At 43.0% G+C, this 17,960-nt stretch overlaps 1 protein-coding gene across 23 annotated transcripts in view; it reads right to left on the bottom strand.

The window, feature by feature from the left end:
- Positions 1-1,372: 1,372 nt before the first annotated feature.
- SSH2 (slingshot protein phosphatase 2) overlaps positions 1,373-17,960 on the bottom strand; it is a 211,806-nt gene continuing 195,218 nt past the window's right edge. For all 23 annotated transcript variants that reach the window (XM_045571045.1, XM_045571049.1, XM_045571042.1 and 20 more), the window contains 3 exons: positions 17,339-17,539; positions 6,844-7,678; positions 1,373-4,684 (listed from right to left, as the gene is read on the bottom strand). In XM_045571045.1, the coding sequence (XP_045427001.1) occupies positions 2,597-4,684; positions 6,844-7,678; positions 17,339-17,539 (3,124 nt within the window). In that variant the 3' untranslated portion in view covers positions 1,373-2,596. The remainder of the gene's footprint in view (positions 4,685-6,843; positions 7,679-17,338; positions 17,540-17,960) is intronic.

The raw sequence follows: 17,960 nt of genomic DNA, 5'->3' as shown, positions 1-17,960 counted from the left end.
TTAAAAGTCACTTAGGAGCAAAAAAGGATAGGTAATTACTATTTTTAAAAATCAATCAAATTATATCTATTTTTTTTGTCAGATTGGCAAAAACTACATTTTTTGGTGAGCTGAATTTTAGTAATTTGCTTATGTGTGTCATGAGATGAAAAAGGTTCAAAATTGCTGCTCTATTCTTTAAAAAAAGGTTTCTGTTTTTCTTCACAGCATTAGAAGATTCACTCCCATCTTTGTTGTTATTTAATGCAGTGAGATTGAGCATCAAACACAGGAGGGAGAAGAGAGAACAGTACAGTTGTCTATCCTGCGGCACTCTTAACACAAGGATGTCACCATCTCAAGGGATTAACATGAATGGACTCCACTCCCTTAACCTCCAGGCAAATCCTCCTCTTCCAGCCCAGACAGAATGTCCTGTCCTTTCCCCATCAGAGTTGCCTCAATAAGACAGGGCAGCTTAGATGGATGAGCTCCTCACACTGGTATATACCAGCCAACAAAACACTTTACAGCACATTCCATATCCAGGAACCACAAAGCCATGTGAATGACACATTTGACATTTAAGGAAACTATTTAGGGAAAGCACAGGTATATATAATTACTACACCATAAAGCAGGTTTCAACACATATAGGTATCTATCCAATATGCCTCCTGGCAGTGATGTCAGATGTAACTACAGCTTCCACATGGCAATTGAATTCACAGCTTCTCAAGCACATATGAGTGGCCTCAGTCTACTTTTCTCTCTCCTCTGAGTCATCTCATTACCTACCCCACCAATCATTGGCCTCTGACATCACTTTTACAGTCTGTGCATCTGCCTTTTCCTCTCAGTGTTGTGTTGAAGCAAAAATCTAAAACTCAAGCCTGTACTTGGTCAGTCTCTCAACAATGTGGACATCGACCAAAGCAAACAGGAATCAAATTTGCAAACCTCTTCAGTTCTGATGAGGGTCCTTCATTTCAGTCTACGTATGTTTTCTGTAAGAAGCTGAAATAGGCTTGTTTATGGCAGGTGCTGCTGTCTTAAGGATCCCGTAGTAGCAGCAAAGCAAAAGCATCCTAAATGGAATCTGTAAGGACGCCTGCCCTTGGCTGATGCCACCCCGCAGCCTTAGCCTAATCCATGAGGAGCTTCCACCCTGGGAAGCAGTTAGCAGTCCCGTACACGCCCTGGCTGTGGTTCAGTGAAGGCAAACAACTTTCTGGGATTTCAGGTGAGGACGCAGCCATCAGTCAAACTGTGATCTAAAGGGAGCCTTTAGGGGTTGCTCTGTGGAGGAAGTTACTATTACTAATGCATAATTTGGCAGGAGCTGGCAATTCGGAGTCTCCATTTAAACAATAAAACAACTGTCAATATACTCTACAGATTCCTACAACACCCATCAGTTTTATTTCTCTTGTCTTTTTCCAGTTGCAGTATAACTCCTTAAAAAAAATAAATCAAAAAGATCCTGTGACATCAACAATAAAACACTGTAAGAATGTGACATTATGTACATAAATACTGTAAAAACTAGAGAAATGACAAATCTCCCAGGAAAAGGGAGGAAAAAACCTTATGTCAAGTGTTAACAGCGATAATATCAAAAAGAAAACTTTGCATTCAATTGAGGTTATACAAAAGTAATGTAACAATTCAAATGTCATCTATGAAATAAAAAACAGGCAGCACTGGGAGAAACAGCATGAGGGAGGAAAATAAATTGGAAAAAATATGGCCATTAAACTCAGAGGCCCACAGAATTATTCAAGTAATGGAAGGGTTAAAACCCTATGTATGTATTCATTTTATAAGAACACATTGACTTTCAATTGCTATTTTTCAAACTTGTCCCTGTTGTGTCTCAGTTTCCCATTTCACTTCCTTCTTATGCTTTTCTCAACAGAGGGACCTCTTGGATTTCAGTTGGGGTTAACTTTTAGTAAAAACAAACAAACTGATTTACTAACAAGTTTATAACACCAGCCATTATGATGCCTTTCTGCAACGATCCACTCTGGAACACCAGAAGAATGGATTCTGCAAGACCCCCTTTGAAAACAGCAGAACCTGCCCACTTCAGAAACTCCAAAGGGCTGGGGCTGGGGACAGGCTGAGAGAGCATGCTGATGTCCCCTGACGCTCCACTGCCCTTCAGCCCGCCTGAAGCATCAGGCCCGGAGAACAAACCCTCCTCAAGCTGGCCCAGGGGCAGCATTTTCAATTTCCGGCTTCACTCCCACCCTCCCCATCTGCTTCCATCCTCAATCAAGCATGCATGCCTTTTCTCAGAGGGCAAAACGAGGAGAAGGTGGCAGTTGATTGAAAAACAGCAATTTGCCTTTGATAAAGGTGTTCTTTGAAAATGAGTATATTTTGAGGTTTGAATTTTCTAAAAATAAAAATGATAAAATGGTCTTGATGTCCAAATCAATCCCTCTCTCACACATACACAGAGGGAGAAAACCCCAGACTCTGCATGTGCCAGGAACAGTAAAATGACCAAAATGTTATAAAATTAACCGATAAAGTGCATGTTCCTTACATATTACACCTGCCCCTTTTACAAACATTTCTTTTAGAAAGTCACATTGTAGGCTCAGAATCACATGGTATTATAGAAAGGGTTGGTTGTCCGTTTTTTATCACTTGCTTTTTTCAGTCTCCTAAGGGGGTGAGTTCTGTGGTGCTGTTGATGGGGAGCCAAAGCCAGCCCCGGAGCTGGGCCTGCGCGCTGCAGCCCCAGGGTCTGCAGCAAAGGAGGGCCTCCTTCACAGCTAGTCCATTCAGGTCCTGCCTTGGGGAGCAAGCACTGCTGACTGCACCCAAACTCTTTGGCATACTGTACCAGGGGCCTCTCCACTGGCTTGCTCTGCACGATACACTCTGTTGTTTTAAGTTGCTCTATAAAATACTTGGTGGGCTCTGGGTTCTGGGGGGCATCTGAGTTTCCGGGGGGTTCCCGGGCCTCCATGGCATGCATGCCTGAGTCTGTTCTGAGGAAGGGCTGAAGAAGTTTGAGATGAAGGGACTCAGAGGAGACAGGCTCCCTTTCCAGTAAACAGTCTTTACACAGGTCCAAGTAACCTAACTTGGTGAGGGAAGCTGAACGCCTCATTTGGGACGGTTTGCTGAGCCCTATCTGGTAAATCACTTGGGACTCAGTTTCTTTAGCGTGCGCCTTCACCACACGGGAGCTGTGGCTGAGATCCTTTATGTTGTCGCTACTGGAGCTATGAGGGGGTTTATGAGCTACAGGTGATGGGTCCAGTTTTTCTTGTAACTTCCCAATGCTGTCACTAAATGTGCTGATTAAACTTAAGTCTTCACTAGTTAACTGGGGGCCCCTATGTGACACTTCATTGCCGCTGCTGGACAGGGGGCCTTCCTGACTTTCTTCCCAGCGCCCTGGCTCTGCACAGGGCTCACTGTCTGTGGTGCTGCTCTGCTCTGTGAAGCCTTCCAGGTGAACCACGGTCTGGGGGTGCAGATAATCCAAGTTGGCAGATGGTAAGTGGGTAGTGTGGCTGACAAAAGGCGCTGCTGTGCCCAGGGCTGTTGTGGGGCTGCTGCCCCTGTCCTCAGGGCTGCTCGGGGTGGAGGGCGGGTCGGTGGGCCTGCTGTGCTCAGGAGAGGAAGGAGACGGCAGAGGTAGCACTTTGGGGTGGAGGGAAACCTGCTCGGGACCCAGCGTCCTGTTCAGATTTTCATCCAGTGCACAGAGCACAGTGATGGACTTCTCCACTTTCATTTTCCTCAGGCCTGGCTCCCCACTCTCGTCATTGGTGGCTACTTCGCCCCCTGGCCCAGTGTGACTGGGGCATGTGACTGTGTGGGTGTACTCAATGATTTCTATCTTCTTGGGAAAAGGGACTCCCTGTCTTTCAGATTCCTGGCATGAAACCACAGTCCTCTGCTCCTTCAGGACTCCTTGCCGTTTGGTTCTAGGCTCTGACTCCGGGCACTCCTGAGGAGCCTGAGAGGGGCAGAAATCCAGCGGCTTGGGTGCTGGAACAGTGACACCTTGCTCACAAGGCAGTAGGGAGCCGGCCTCAGATCCACCGGGTTTCCCTTTGCTCTTGCTCATCTCTGGTTCCCTGGGGACAAACGGATGTTCTAGGGTGGCTTCCTCGCTCTTCCCTTTCGGTGCCGGGTCTGCCACAGAGGAATCATTCTTGGAATTCTTGCGAGTGGACAGTGAGGTACAAGCAGGAGTGGCACCATGGTGCTCTTGCTCCTGCCGCAAGCGCTCCTCAAACTCCAAGGTGGCTCGTCTTACAGAGCCAGGGCACCACTTGGCACCTGGGTGTACCCCTGGGCCCCAGAGCTCTTGTTCCCCCTCAGCTGGTTCCTCTTCTTCCAAGTCTGTGGCGGATGAGGGTACAGTTAGGCAGCCTTCTGGGTCCCACTTCCCTGAGTCTTTGGCTAGTTCAGGCTGGGCTGAGCAGGAACCCTCATTCGGCTCCAGATTCCCAGGTTTGTTGTCCGGGGCCTGGGCCCTCTCAAGGGGCATCTCATAGATGGTGTTCTTCTTTGGTGTATGGCATGGGTTGGATAAAATGTCTCCTTTTAGTTGAATCTGTCCAATTCCTTGACTGATAGATTCAATCTCAGTTACAATTTCTTTGACTGAAATTGCATTTTCTGAGTGAGATTGCATGAAAATGTCTGGGCTGACCAGTTCTGACATTGCCTAAGAAGAAAACATAGTGAGATGGTTATGGTGAATTGTAGTCTAATGGAAAATGCCAGATTTTCTGATTACTAAATCCTTGGATCCAGGAGAACCTTCTGGCTATGAGGACACAAATTGTGGAATGCCTGGGACTGTCCTCTGCTGAGAACTGTACTCTGACCATCTGTTTTGTTGTACAAGAGAAAAACAGATTAATCAAAGGCAGAGATACCAAATTAGTTACAGGTTGTATCACTGTCTTCTGAACTTTCTGTTCTGTTTACTCAAACAGGATGCCAATCTAATATCTTGCTCCAAAAATGAACAGCAAATAGTGTTGGAGGCTTCTAATTTTCCTAAGACCACGAGCCTTCAGAACTTAGGTCAGGCTGGGGAAATGAAATCTTTCCTCTCTGGCCTATATCAACTTCCAGTCAGAGCCTTTCCCTCGTTCGAGGGGAAGTGTTTCATTCAAGGGCTCAGTGCCCACCTTAAAACTGCCCAGTGTTAGACAAGGCAAGGTTGAGGCTATCATCTGATGTCTGATTTGGAGACTCACTGCTCTTCTCTCTTCTGCGTTGCCAGTTTTCATCCATGTCCTCCCACTTCTAGCAGCAGCAGCCCAGCACATGAGGGCACTATGTGTCTGATCACACAATTCCTAAGTTTCACATGGCTCCTCCTGGGAAATGTTTACTTGGCTTATGCAGTCACGTGCCTGAGAAAACTAAGAAACCGTGACTCACTGGCATTTTATTGTTCTACCAGTTATGAATTTCCAGTTGCATTTAGAACAAGACCCAAGAAAAATGGCCAATGCAAAATCAAGACCTTTTGTAAAAAAATAAAAATAAATAAAAAAATAAAAAAAATAAAAAAAATTAAAAAATCTGGAAATGGTCCCTGGATACTTCTTAAAGTGACATCATTATTACCATCAATCTACTTGAACATTTTTATAAGCCTTCAAAGTACAATGTTTTTCTAGTAATTGTTCTGGTCTTTCCCCTTCAAAAGAGAGTCAGAGCTAGTACAAATTAACAAGGTCAGTTATGCCTTTGGGAGAAATCTGCCGGGACATCAGGCGGAGGCAAACTTGCCAAGCCTGGGAGCGAAGCCACAGCGGGCCGCTGTGTACATGGGCTGTGGAGAGAATGCTCATATGACCAGGGACTTTACAAAAAAGCTATTTCTGTCAGAGCTGCTACACCCATTGGTCCAAAGGAGAGCACAAGCATTCAGATTTCCTAGTAGACCCAAAACAGAGGGATAGACTTTGGAGAAGACATCATACCCTCGTGTGATTAAAGAGAGAGAGAACAGCTGAATAATGGACAAGGTGGTAACTATAAGTAGACAAACATCAGGAGATGTCAGCTCCACTGAATTCATCAGGTGAGGTTTGGTATGTCAGAGTAAATTTGTCACCATTTATTTTCCAACTACTGTATTGTATGGATTAAAATGCACCCCAAATATCAAAATGAGAATAAGTGCGAGCCTTACAAATAGTGACATACAGTAATTCTTTTCCTCGTCTGCAACAGTTCTCAAGAGCTCATATGCCACTGAGAAGAATCTTGGAATTCTGTCTGCTCTCAAATCACTTCCACAAACCATCCTCAACTCCTGACTACCACGGGTCTGAGTTGAGGAACAACTCAGAAACATTATTAACAGCAAGAACTCACATGGGATTTAGGTGCTACTCCAACAACTATTTACACATGTCTAGTCTGGGAATTTTCTGAGACAGAAAGAATTTTTCCAAACAAATCCATCTTTTCAGAGACACAGTCTCACTCAGCCAGCATATGAGTCCCTGGCACTTCATTACTGGTAAGATTTGATCTGAACTTGCAGAGATCCAGGAGGGGACCACTCTTTGTTCAGTCAAGAATTTTTTTTGTTTTTTTTGTTAATCCCTTCTTCCCTCATCCCCCTTAGAAATGGCTTCCAATGACACCAAAAAACCTGAAAAGATAAATTCTTCAAAAAGCAACTGATTAAAAAAATATTTAAACCCTGTTTTTAAGGAAAGTCTCAGGAAGACTTTCTCTCCCAAACTGCCTTCCTAAATCTAGCCACATTAAAAAAAAGGTGAATATAGCAGAATCCCAAACATTTTGCCTTAGAAGAGAACATCTTAGGTGGAGAACTATAAAGAGAGCTTTTACCTTTGACTGTTCCTCATCTATTGAAGATTCTTCGGATGCATGGGGAGTGTTACTCAAGGAGCTGCTTCTCTGGTCCTCAGCTGTCACTTCAGAAGGGGCTATTTCTACCACTGACAGTCGACAGCTTTCACTCCTTCCTCCACCCAGTTCCTCCATCCTTGAGTGGGAAAAAGATCGTGACCGCGTTTCTTGAGAAAGCTCTACAAACTTCTCCAGAGCACTAAAAAAATCAATACGATCCGTACTGAAATCTGAGACGTCAGCCTGGCAGCTGGGCTGGGGGCTGGGTGACTCAGGGTCAGGGGACATGGGAAGGTCTTTCAGGCGAGATGTCAATTCTTCCATTGGCAGTAAGTGGACGTTCATGTCTGCTTTCAGTGCATCTGTCTCCAGATCTTCCACTGTGAAGTCTGGGAACTGGTTGGGCATTTCTGGGGCCTGTCCAGGTTGGATTAAGGCTTTGGATGCATGGCAGTTGTCAAGAGGGAATTTTGATTCATTGAGACAACACCCTGATGTACATCCATTGATGTCATTTAGGTTTAATTCATCTTCAATCTGTCCGGCATGAAATTCCCTAGAAGTAAACTCCAAGCAAATCACTCTTTCTTTGGTACGCAGGCCTTTCTGATTTTCATCTTGTGGGACAACATGTTCCACAAAGACAGGAGGTATGGACGGGTGACCTTCCATGGTCTTCACTTCAGCAATCTGGTCTGCTGAGGTGGTGATCTCCTTCTTGTTGAGTTCTAGCCCTGGCTTGCAGATGGGTTCATGGTGGTCTGAGAGGTCGCTATCTGAATGAGATCTCCAGAGCTTGTTATGCCGCTGTTTGCTGTGTAGGACGCACATAGGAAACACGTTAGTCTGGTCCGTGAGAACAATCAGCACCCTTCCAGGAAATCGCTCCCAGATAAGCTTACATCGCAACCTGCAAAATGCTTTGTTAATGCCCAATGGAAGGCAATAAACATGTGCTCAATTTAACTAACAGCAAAAACAAAAGCAAAGCAAAAACAACAAAAACAAATAAATGAGATCTGATTTTTTAACCTATGAGAATGACAAGAGCTAACATGGTTGCTAGCAGCTAGTGTTATTGATAGTATGGCCAAGCAAGCCCTCTCATATACCACTACTGGGAGGAATGTGAATTTTTAAGAGTGAACTCTCTGGTAATAACTCACAAAATTTAACTCTTTAATCAGCAATTTTTCCTTCAAGAATTTTTCTTGGAATATTACTAGTATAAGTGCATAGAGATATATTAAAAGGATGCTCACTGTAACGATATGGTTCTAAAACATTTGACTCCTAAAAAAGATTTATTTAAATTACAGTCCATATACCTCTATGTTATGAGGCTGGTAAAAAAAAAAAAAAAAAAAAAAAAAAGTCAGATATTTTAGTGAAATGATGTCCAAGGTATACTATTAAGCGAAAAAGCATGCTGAACACAGTTGGAATGGTCAGTTCCCATGTTAAAATAAGTATAGGAAAATATCTGGAGGAATATCTCCAAACTGGTAACAGTTCTTTTAAAGGGAAGGCGAAAATACTTTCGAGGAGGGCTTTGCTTTCTATACTCTGTATTTATAATTTTTTAAATTCTAAAATAATGAGCATGTTTAACATTCATTAATGATCAGAAAAAAACAAAAAATAAAAACCACACAAACCTAGAACAAAACAGCATTTGAGTAATACAAGGTGAAACAGTTTATGGAAGCTCATTACAAATCCTCATAACTGGGGTAAAGAGCTGATACAGGATTAATCTCTGACATGGAAGTGTGAGGAGGGTGGTAATCTTTCTTGAATTAGAAAACAAAGATGAGACTAGTAAGCCTGGCAAAAAGGTTGGTAACAGAATGGAAGACAATTAGCAGAAAGCACAGCCCCTTTCATAAGGATCTTTGGATAAAAACCATCAGGCTAAGGCGACACCTGGAAAAGCAGATGGGCCAAAGGAAGACCACACACATCCATCCATCCTTTGGTTTATTTTATGGAGGGAAGGCCTGACGTGGGAAAGCTATTTCATTTCAAACCACACTCTTGAACAAAGAAGCACAGTTCTCAAAGCTCTAGCCAAAAGGAGAAAGGTGGCCCTGTGGCTGGTCAGGATCGCCTGCCCAGGGAATAGGTCACTAAATGGCTTATGAGGGATGGTTTCCACGACTTACAAGTTGGTGAAGAGTGCCCTAACCGCAGGGTAAAATGGGCAACAGCCCAAAACAACTTATCCTGGGCTCAGGGCCACGCCTGCCTCAGAGGCCTGTAAATCTCTGCTGAGTCATGTGCCTGCACTAATGTGAACCCCTGTTTGTTCTCAAGTCTGCACCTGCTCTCAGCTCCCCGTGCCTGTCTGCTGCTTGGGTGGGGATCTTTCTGACTCAGGCCTGCACAGCAAAAGGATACTTTTCTGAGTAGGTCAATCTGTTTATGAAGGCAAGCTATAATCAATTATCAATAGTTGGGTGTAAAGCAGGGTTTTCATTCTTTCCAAGATGCAAGAACTCAGCCACCCCTAGGAGGAGACAACACATCACACATCCCAACGAGTGAGTGGCAAGCTGACTGGTTAGATCACATGTGTCAAACACAAGGCCCTCGGGCCAAATCCGTCCCGCCAGGCCTTGCAATGTGGCCCGCACCGCGCTGTCATCACTGCACTCCGCTGCGTTTCCATCACAATGACAGTTTATGACTGTTCAGTAAACCATTCGGCCTGTGATTTAGGCTGGATTTTAGATTTTGGCCCCTTCTCTGATTGAGTTCGACACCCCTAGGTTAGATAGATGAGGCCTAAGCACTGTGATCAACCCAGGCCAATGTGCTTCCCTTTCAAGTTTCTTCTTTCATATATAGACACCCTTGTTTTCTGATCTAAATATGACTATGTTCTTCTATTTCCAGCCCTCACCTATATAAGCATGTTCAAAGCTGCACGGATTCCTCTTAGCCACCATGGCAGGACAATTCCCATCATGCAAATGATTAGCAAGTCATCTCAGGGAGTTGCTCTCACCCTTCTAATAATGTGAAAGAACATCTTGTCAGTCAACAGGCAAGTGGGATGTTTTCATGTCCCCAATAACCCAATAGGTATGATTTTTAAAGTTGCCTGCAAATCCTGAAACAATCAGGAGGGAATGAGATACTGAAGTTACGCTAATAGGCACACACAGTGCATGTTGCAGAGGAACTGGCTGGCATCACTGGCCCAGCAGGATTTCTTTCTCTTCCTGGAGGAGATAATCACCAGAAAATATTGGGTCAGGGCTCTGGAATTACATTAACACCTACTTGTAAAGGAGAAAGAAAAACCCCAGTCTGAAGATAGGTCTGATTCTGCCACCTTTTTCATTTTGCAATAGGACCTGCATGGAGAGTGGTAGGCAGCTCTCTGGTATGGTCAAGATACTCACTGCCAGGGCCTTTGAAACACTGCTGCTCCATGGGCCCTTCCTGATCCTTCCCTCCACTCCCTGCCCCCTCAGGGGTTACTAACCTCTGTCCTAAATTTTGTGTTTATCATTGCCTTTCATTTCTTTTTCTTAGAGTCACCACGTTTTGTTCTTAATAATATACTGCTCAGGTTGGCATGTTTTGAAGTTTATATAAATGAAATACTGTATGTATTCTACAAGTATTTTGTTGCCTAACTCTCTGTTTTTAAGATTCATCGATGTGTGTAGCTGTAATTTCAGAGTGAAATTTATTTACCCATCCTGTTGATGAGCAGTTCTGGCTATTACAAACAATATTGCTATGGCCATTCCTGTGCCTGGCACATACTTTGGTTTCTCAAACGTTTTTATGTAAAGGAGTAGAAAGGTGGGTCACAGGGCAGGTATAAGTCAGGTTTTACCTAGAAACACCAAACTGTTTTCCAGTGAAGCTTTTTCCCGAGCCAGTTTATTTTAATGCTCTTTCACTAGTTGGAATATATGGAAGGCATTAGATCATATTTATTATTTTAAACTGTTAATATATTTTTTAAAATATATATTTTATTGATTTTTTTTACAGAAAGGAAGGGAGAGGGATAAAGAGTTAGAAACATCGATGAGAGAATCATCGATCAGCTGCCTCTTGCACACCTCCTACTGGGGATGTGCCTGCAACCAAGGTGCATGTCCTTGACCGGAATCGAACCTAGGACCTTTCAGGTCGCAGGCCGATGCTCTATCCACTGAGCCAAACCGGTTTTGGCTAAACTGTTAATATTTAAATTCAGCTGACATCCCCACCTGATTCCAGGTAGGTAGCAAGTAAACAAGTTGCCAAAAAGAAATTCAGAGCTGGTTTGTGGTCTGGATGATGCAACCAACTCCAGTTCTCTTCCACCTGGAGTGGCTTCTGACCTGGGTAAGAATTTGGCCTTTTAGCAAGTGGGTAAGAAGGAAATCTAAATGACAGGATGCACATCATAACCCATTTTCTTGTCTTACTTGCTTTCTTCCATATTGTTATATGTCTGGGAAAGTTATATAGAGGAAAATATTGCTAAAAATAGAATGTCAGTTATAGTAAAATCAGACCGTTTATGGTTATTTCTTAGGGCATTAGGCAGTCTGTAGAAATGAGAAGAAAGAGAAAAAGCTTCAATTGAGCATTTTCTGTGTGCTGTGCTTTAAGATTACTTTTCTGAAAAGCTATTAAGAAAATCTTTAAAAAGAAAAAGAAAATCCTTTAACGATGATTGTGATTGGCTGTCACCTGACCAGGACCACATCCTCTTATTCTCGGGTTCCCTCCTGCTGGCTCACCACTGGGCACCAGCTAACTAGACTTCAAAGTCTCCACCAGCAAAGCCAGGGTAAAAGACAACTCTACCTCCTCTGGCCGTGGAGACAGCGGTGTTCAAAGAATCAAAACTGACATCTATGAGGACATGTGGCACAAACTCTCCCTGGCCACCACCCAGTTTTTCTTCCTTGCCTTATACACTGAAACCCAATATCACAGACACATGGTCAGCTTGCAAAAGCCTGAAATCAGAACTTGTCTAATGGAACATAAATCTGCCAGATACCTGCATGATCAGAGTCAACAGGGCTGCTGGCTGTTCAATGGAGGATTTACACACACACACACACACACACACACACCCTCCTCCTGCCTCATTCCCCGACTATAAAAAATTAGATATGAATAATATCAGTACCTTTATGATATCCCTTAGGTCTAAGGGAGAATATTAAATATTAGCCTTCTCCAGACTCTTAAAGACACACTGAAATAGGCAAAAAATTTCTTGTATTTCAGAGGGGCTATTACTGTTTGGCCCACAGTGTCACATTCTGATTAAGAGACTGCAACCAATTCATAAATCACTTTGCTACACTTCTCTTCTACCAACCAAGAGGTAAAAGTACCAAGCTAAAAGACTCATAAAGAGTCTGCCACCTCAAGTTAAGTACCCAGTGCCACCCTGGGCCACCACGTGACTAGAGAGTGCTAGAGTCAAGGCTCTGTCTGTCTCTCTGGGAAACCACCACACACTTTCTGGGAGAAGACACGAAACACAAGAGTTAAGTTGCTGGGTAGGAAATGGAATTTCTTTGCAAATAGAATGAGTGAGATTTTTCTACGGACTGTCCTCTCCTGATTACCTAAGCTGCAAAGCTAGCCAGAGTTCCAGACAATCATAGGAGTCTGGGGCTTCTTCGCTTTTCTAAGCAAGCAGTTCCTGGAGCAGCACTCCAGGTTTGGGCAAGAATCTGCTGGGCCCAATTCTCTTGGCAGTTAGCTTGCATGTAGCCTGCAAGTGCCATTTCTGACAACACATCATAGAGTGCAGACCCTAATGGCTGCTTACCCAGCAGGCACTCCCATTGTTTCCCTCACTGGTAGAAGCCTGATTTGGTTGGGGTAGTCAATTCCCCTGGGTTCAGGGAATGCAGCACTTCCCTAGCACCAGAGCGTCAAGTGAATTTGTTTTAGCCAGCCCAGGACATTCTATTTTCCTGGCAGTGATTAGTTTTAACCACATGACCCAGTCCTGGCCAATCAGACCTGCGGAGAAGTCTATTGGGGCAGTTCTGGGAAAGGTCTCCCTGCAAAATTGAAATGCCTATTCAGCCCGATGCTGTGGAATTTACATGTAGATGTCTAAAAATGTGGCAGACATATGGCATTCATGAGGAGACAAGTTCAAGGACCAAACCATTAACCAAGGCAGGCAGACAAGAAAGATGAAGAGTATCCAAGTCTCTGATTACACCACTGAGCCACTACAGTCTAGTTCTGTGCTTCTTGTTACAAGTAATGGCACATGGTCCAACTTTTAAAAATACCTATAGCTTGGTGTTGGGCCAAATATCTTTTGTTTGCTCTTAGCTTTTCTACCCTACTCTGCCCCCAAGGAGGATCTTTGGACCACATCAACAGGCCCCTTTGCCTTCTGACTTTCACAGGTTGGGCTAATAGACACACTCAGCAGGAGATTGGAGACAGGAGAGTGAAGGCAGACCATTTTATCCATAGTTTCCTTCTGCAGGGTTACTCCAGGTTGGCTATATTCTTTTTTATTATTTTTTTATTTTTATATTTTATTGATTTTTTACAGAGAGGAAGGGAGAAGGATAGAAAGCTAGAAACATCGATGAGAAACATCCACCAGCTGCCTCCTGCACACCCCCCACTGGGGATGTGCCCGCAACCAACGTACATGCCCTTGACCGGAATCGAACCCCGGGACCCTTCAGTCCGCAGACCGATGCTCTACCACTGAGCCAAACTGGTTTCAGCTCTTTTTTATTTTTAAGGTAATATTCTTTTGTAACATTGAATTGCTTTTCATTTTATTCTTTTTAAAATATATTTTCATTGATATCAGAGAGGAAGGGAGAGTGAGAGACAGAGACAGAAACATCAATGATGAGAGAGAATCACCGATTGGCTGCCTCCTGCACACCCTCCAATGGGGACCGAGCCCGCAACCTGGGCAAGAGTCCCTGACTGGAATTGAACCCGAGTCCTTTTGGTCCGCAGGCCAATGCTCTATCCACTGAGCCAAACCAGCCAGGGAGGTTGGCTATATTCTTAATTGAAGGTGATTGCTCTTCTCTGAGGTGCCTTACTCTGAAGAAGTCTCCTTCTAGGTTCTAGTAACTGTTCCCTTCCTCTTTGGACCTCAGAGCTATTACCAATCAGCTATGCTTGATTCCACTTCAATCCCACATCTTTGTCATGTAGTCCCTCTATAAAACCCTCATCAAATAATCTTAATCTGAGTATGCATTTCTTGTTGAGATTTCAATTGATGGATATATTCTATTACTTGCAGATGAAGGCAGCCTGAGTATTCTCCTCTGCACTGGATTCTAGTTCCTAAAATCCAGGAGACATCATAGTACAGGAAATTCCAGTACCACCTGCTGCCCTTCTTTTTTTAAAAAAATATATTTTTATTGATTTCAGAAAGAAAGGGAGAGAGAAAAAGAGATAGAAACATCAGTAATGAGAGAGAATCATTGATCGGCTGCTTCCTGCACGCCTCCTACTGGGCATTGAGCTCACAACCTGGGCATGTGCTCTTGACCAAATTTAAACCTGAAACCTTTCAGTCTGCAGGCTGATGCTCTATCCACCGAGTCAAACTGGCTAGGGCTATGCTGCCCTTCTTACCCTCATTTAAGATTTTCTTGAAATTTCTTTAACACCTAAGAAAACCACATACGCTAAAAACACACACACACACAAAAAAACACACCAACCTAACAGCTTTCAGTAGCCTGGGATTCCAGAATAAATACTGAAATTGGCAGGACATATAGTATCCTTCCTCTCAATGGGTCACGTGAGGACACTGCCTAACATCCGTCGTGTGTCTGGGAATATATAATATTTATATCTCAACCAACCCTCAGATGGCTCTTTCTTGTGCCAAAAAGAACTGCTGTGTTCTACCTTCTGATCTAATCTAAAAATGTCATCAATATCTGGCCCCAAAGACCTATAAATTCTCTTTAAGTGGAGGAGACTTTCATAGCCTCCCAGCCTCCTAAGAAAATAGCTCAGATGAGATCATGCCAAGTACTGAGTAAATGGGAGGTTTTTTTTTTTTTTTTTTTTTTTTTAGTGGAAACCATAATGCTGTGCTGTGACCACATTTTCACAATACTTTGGGGGTAGAGGGTGGTCCCTCTGCCTGGATAGGCTGGAAGGCTATGTAATATTTTGTTCAAGGGAAAAACAGCCCAGATTCAAGAGTCAAGACCAAGTAATGAGACTTACTGGATTAAACTCTGGCACTAGCTCCCAATGCTTCTAGGAAGCAGTGCCTTCACCCTAACAAAACCACTGAGAACATACCTACATGGAAACAACGAAGCAAAATCTAGCACTCTACAGAACTTCAACATGTGGCATCTCTGGAAGCTGATCATTAAATCCAGCTTAATACCTGAATCGTTTCCCTCAGAGCAGCTGAAGGTGGCTTTCACCACCAAAGGGATTATAAATAATGCAGTGAAACAAATAATTCATTTTATAACCAATTATCTACTTACTGACAGAACAGCTAGTTCTGACTGGTACAAGAAGATGTTCAAGACCTTTACTGGGGACAGAGAAAGACAAATACTGTATGGTGTTACCTATTTGTGGAATCTAAAAAAGCTGAACTCAGAGAAACAGACAGTAGAATGCTGGCTACTAGGTGTAGGGGTTGGGAGAAATGGGTAGATACTTGGCCAATGGGTATAAACTTACAGTTATAAGATTGCCAAGTTCTGGAGAATCTAATGTACAGCATGGTGATAACAGCTAATACTTTATTATATACTTGAATGTTGCTAAGAGAAATATTAAATATTTTTACCACAAAAAAAAAATGTGTAAAGGGATGGAGATGTTAGCTAATGCTTTGGTGGTAAGCTGTTTGCAATGTATAAATGTATCAAATCAATACACTGTACAGCCTAAATTTACACAATACTGTCAATTATATCTGAACTAGAGGCCTGATGCACAAAATCTGTGCAAGGGGCTCGGCCCTTGCAGCCCTGGATGACTTGCAACCCCAGCTTCATCTGGAAGGATGCCAGGTCTAATTAGCATATTGTGCTTTTATTATTATAGATAGAAGATAGACCTGGGGGAAAAAGGATCAAGTGATGGTTAAGTGCAGTGTAAGTGCTCAGTATATGTTGTTAGTCGAAAGGTCAGATAATGTTAACTGTCTCTGTAAGTACTGAGTTTATAAATAATTTTCCCTTTGTATTTTTTGTTGTTACATTTTTATAAAGCATATGCAGGATGAGGCATACATAGACTTACAGTTATTTGTATACAGTGATTAATAATCTCTCTCACTCTCCTTTCCTCTATCTCTAGAATCAATGAAAAGCACATCCTCAGGTGAGCATTAAAAAACCACACCAATAGGTCCAGCTGGAGTGGCTCAGTGGTTGGGCATCAACCTAGGAACCCGGAGGTCATGCTTCAATTCCACATCGGGCACATGCTCCGGTGGCAGGCTCCATCCCCAGTAGGGGACATGAAGGAGACAGCCGATCAGTGATTCTCATCACTGATGTTCATATTCTCTCTCTCTCTCCCTCCCTCTCTCTCTCTCTCCCTTCCTCTCTATAATACAATCAATTTAAAAACATGTATTTATATATAAAACCAAGAGGACTATTTCTGGGATGCATATATATATGCATCCCAGAAATAGTTCTCTCTCTCTCTCTCTCTCTCTCTCTCTCTCTCTCTCTCTCTCTCTCTCTATATATATATATATATATATATATATATATCCCCCAATTCTGCTGATTTTGTCACATGACCAAAATTACTGGAGTGGGTTCAGTGAAATCAAGCACTGGAAAAAAAAAAAAAAAAAAAAAAAAAAGTCCGAAGTAGCAGCAGGCACTTTTATTTCTTCCTTTTTTTTTTTTTTTTTTAACAAATGGGCCAAACAAATTCTAAGAATTTCAGCTATGCCTAGAATTACCTTGGGAGCAATCAGTATCCATTTTGATAAGAGCACATCTGGCATTAGAAATTGTTGAGAAGTGGGAGGTGGAGGAGGACATAGGTGGGAAAATGGTGATGGAAGGAGACACGTAGGGTGGTGAACACACACTACAATACACAGGTGATGTGTTATGGAATTGTACACTGAAACCTATGTGATTTTGTTAACCAATATCAGCCCCAATAAACTGAATAAAAGGGGGAAAAAAGATATTGAGAAGTGTTTGTTAGAATCTATACCCAGGGGAGAACTGAAATAAGGGAATAGTATTTTCCACCCTTTAGTTTAAATTACAGGGCGAAAAATAATGTTAGTTTTGATTAAATGCTAATCTTCCATGCTAATCTCAAATGCTTATACTTATTGTGTAAAAATCTGGCTAGGGATACAATTTTTAAACATGTGACACATCCATGTTAGGCTGAGAACCAGCTACAGAGAAGGCCATCTCACTTTTCCCTAGGGATGGAAAAGCTGAGAAAGTCACACTTAAGGACCCACCTTGCCAGCAAGATCCCCTGGTACTCTTCCAGTTGTCTCATGAAGCTGGGGTTGGGCTTAGTCACTGTTCGTCTTTCCTTCACATAGTCATAGGCTCGGTCCAGATTCCAGCCATATTCCTTCATTGCATAGGCAATCACAGTGGAGGCTGAGCGACTCACCCCCATTTTGCAGTGCACAAGGCATTTAGATCCATGTTTCCTAGTTTGGGGTTTGAGGTAAGAGGAAGACACACATGGTGAGTAAAGTCGGGTCCGAAATGTTTCCAAGTTTCCTGTCCTGCCTTTCCATTTTCTTGCTATGCAATCCATCCTACCTTGTGCACTTGTGTGCATCTATAATCAATGTGCAGGGAGGGTAGGCAATTCTAGTGTACTCAAACAATATTCATTGTTAACAGTAAGCCTCTAATTCATTCAGCAAACATTTACCATGTGTAAGACAACGCACAAGGTACTATGAGGTGAAGTAACATTTTTTCCCTAAAAAGGTAGAATTCAGTGGAAGAAGCAGACAAAGTTCAAAATGGTAATTGAAATGACAGCTGGTCACAGAATGGTAGGGGAGAATTTTCAATTTAGAGACTGGACCCCCGTGGCTGATGCCAGTCCCTTCATGGCCC

Source organism: Pipistrellus kuhlii, unplaced genomic scaffold, assembly GCF_014108245.1.
Source record: "Pipistrellus kuhlii isolate mPipKuh1 unplaced genomic scaffold, mPipKuh1.p scaffold_m20_p_39, whole genome shotgun sequence".
Classification (NCBI taxonomy): domain Eukaryota; kingdom Metazoa; phylum Chordata; class Mammalia; order Chiroptera; family Vespertilionidae; genus Pipistrellus; species Pipistrellus kuhlii.
Note: the sequence above shows the minus strand (reverse complement) of the source record. Positions and strands in the feature narration are given on the sequence as shown.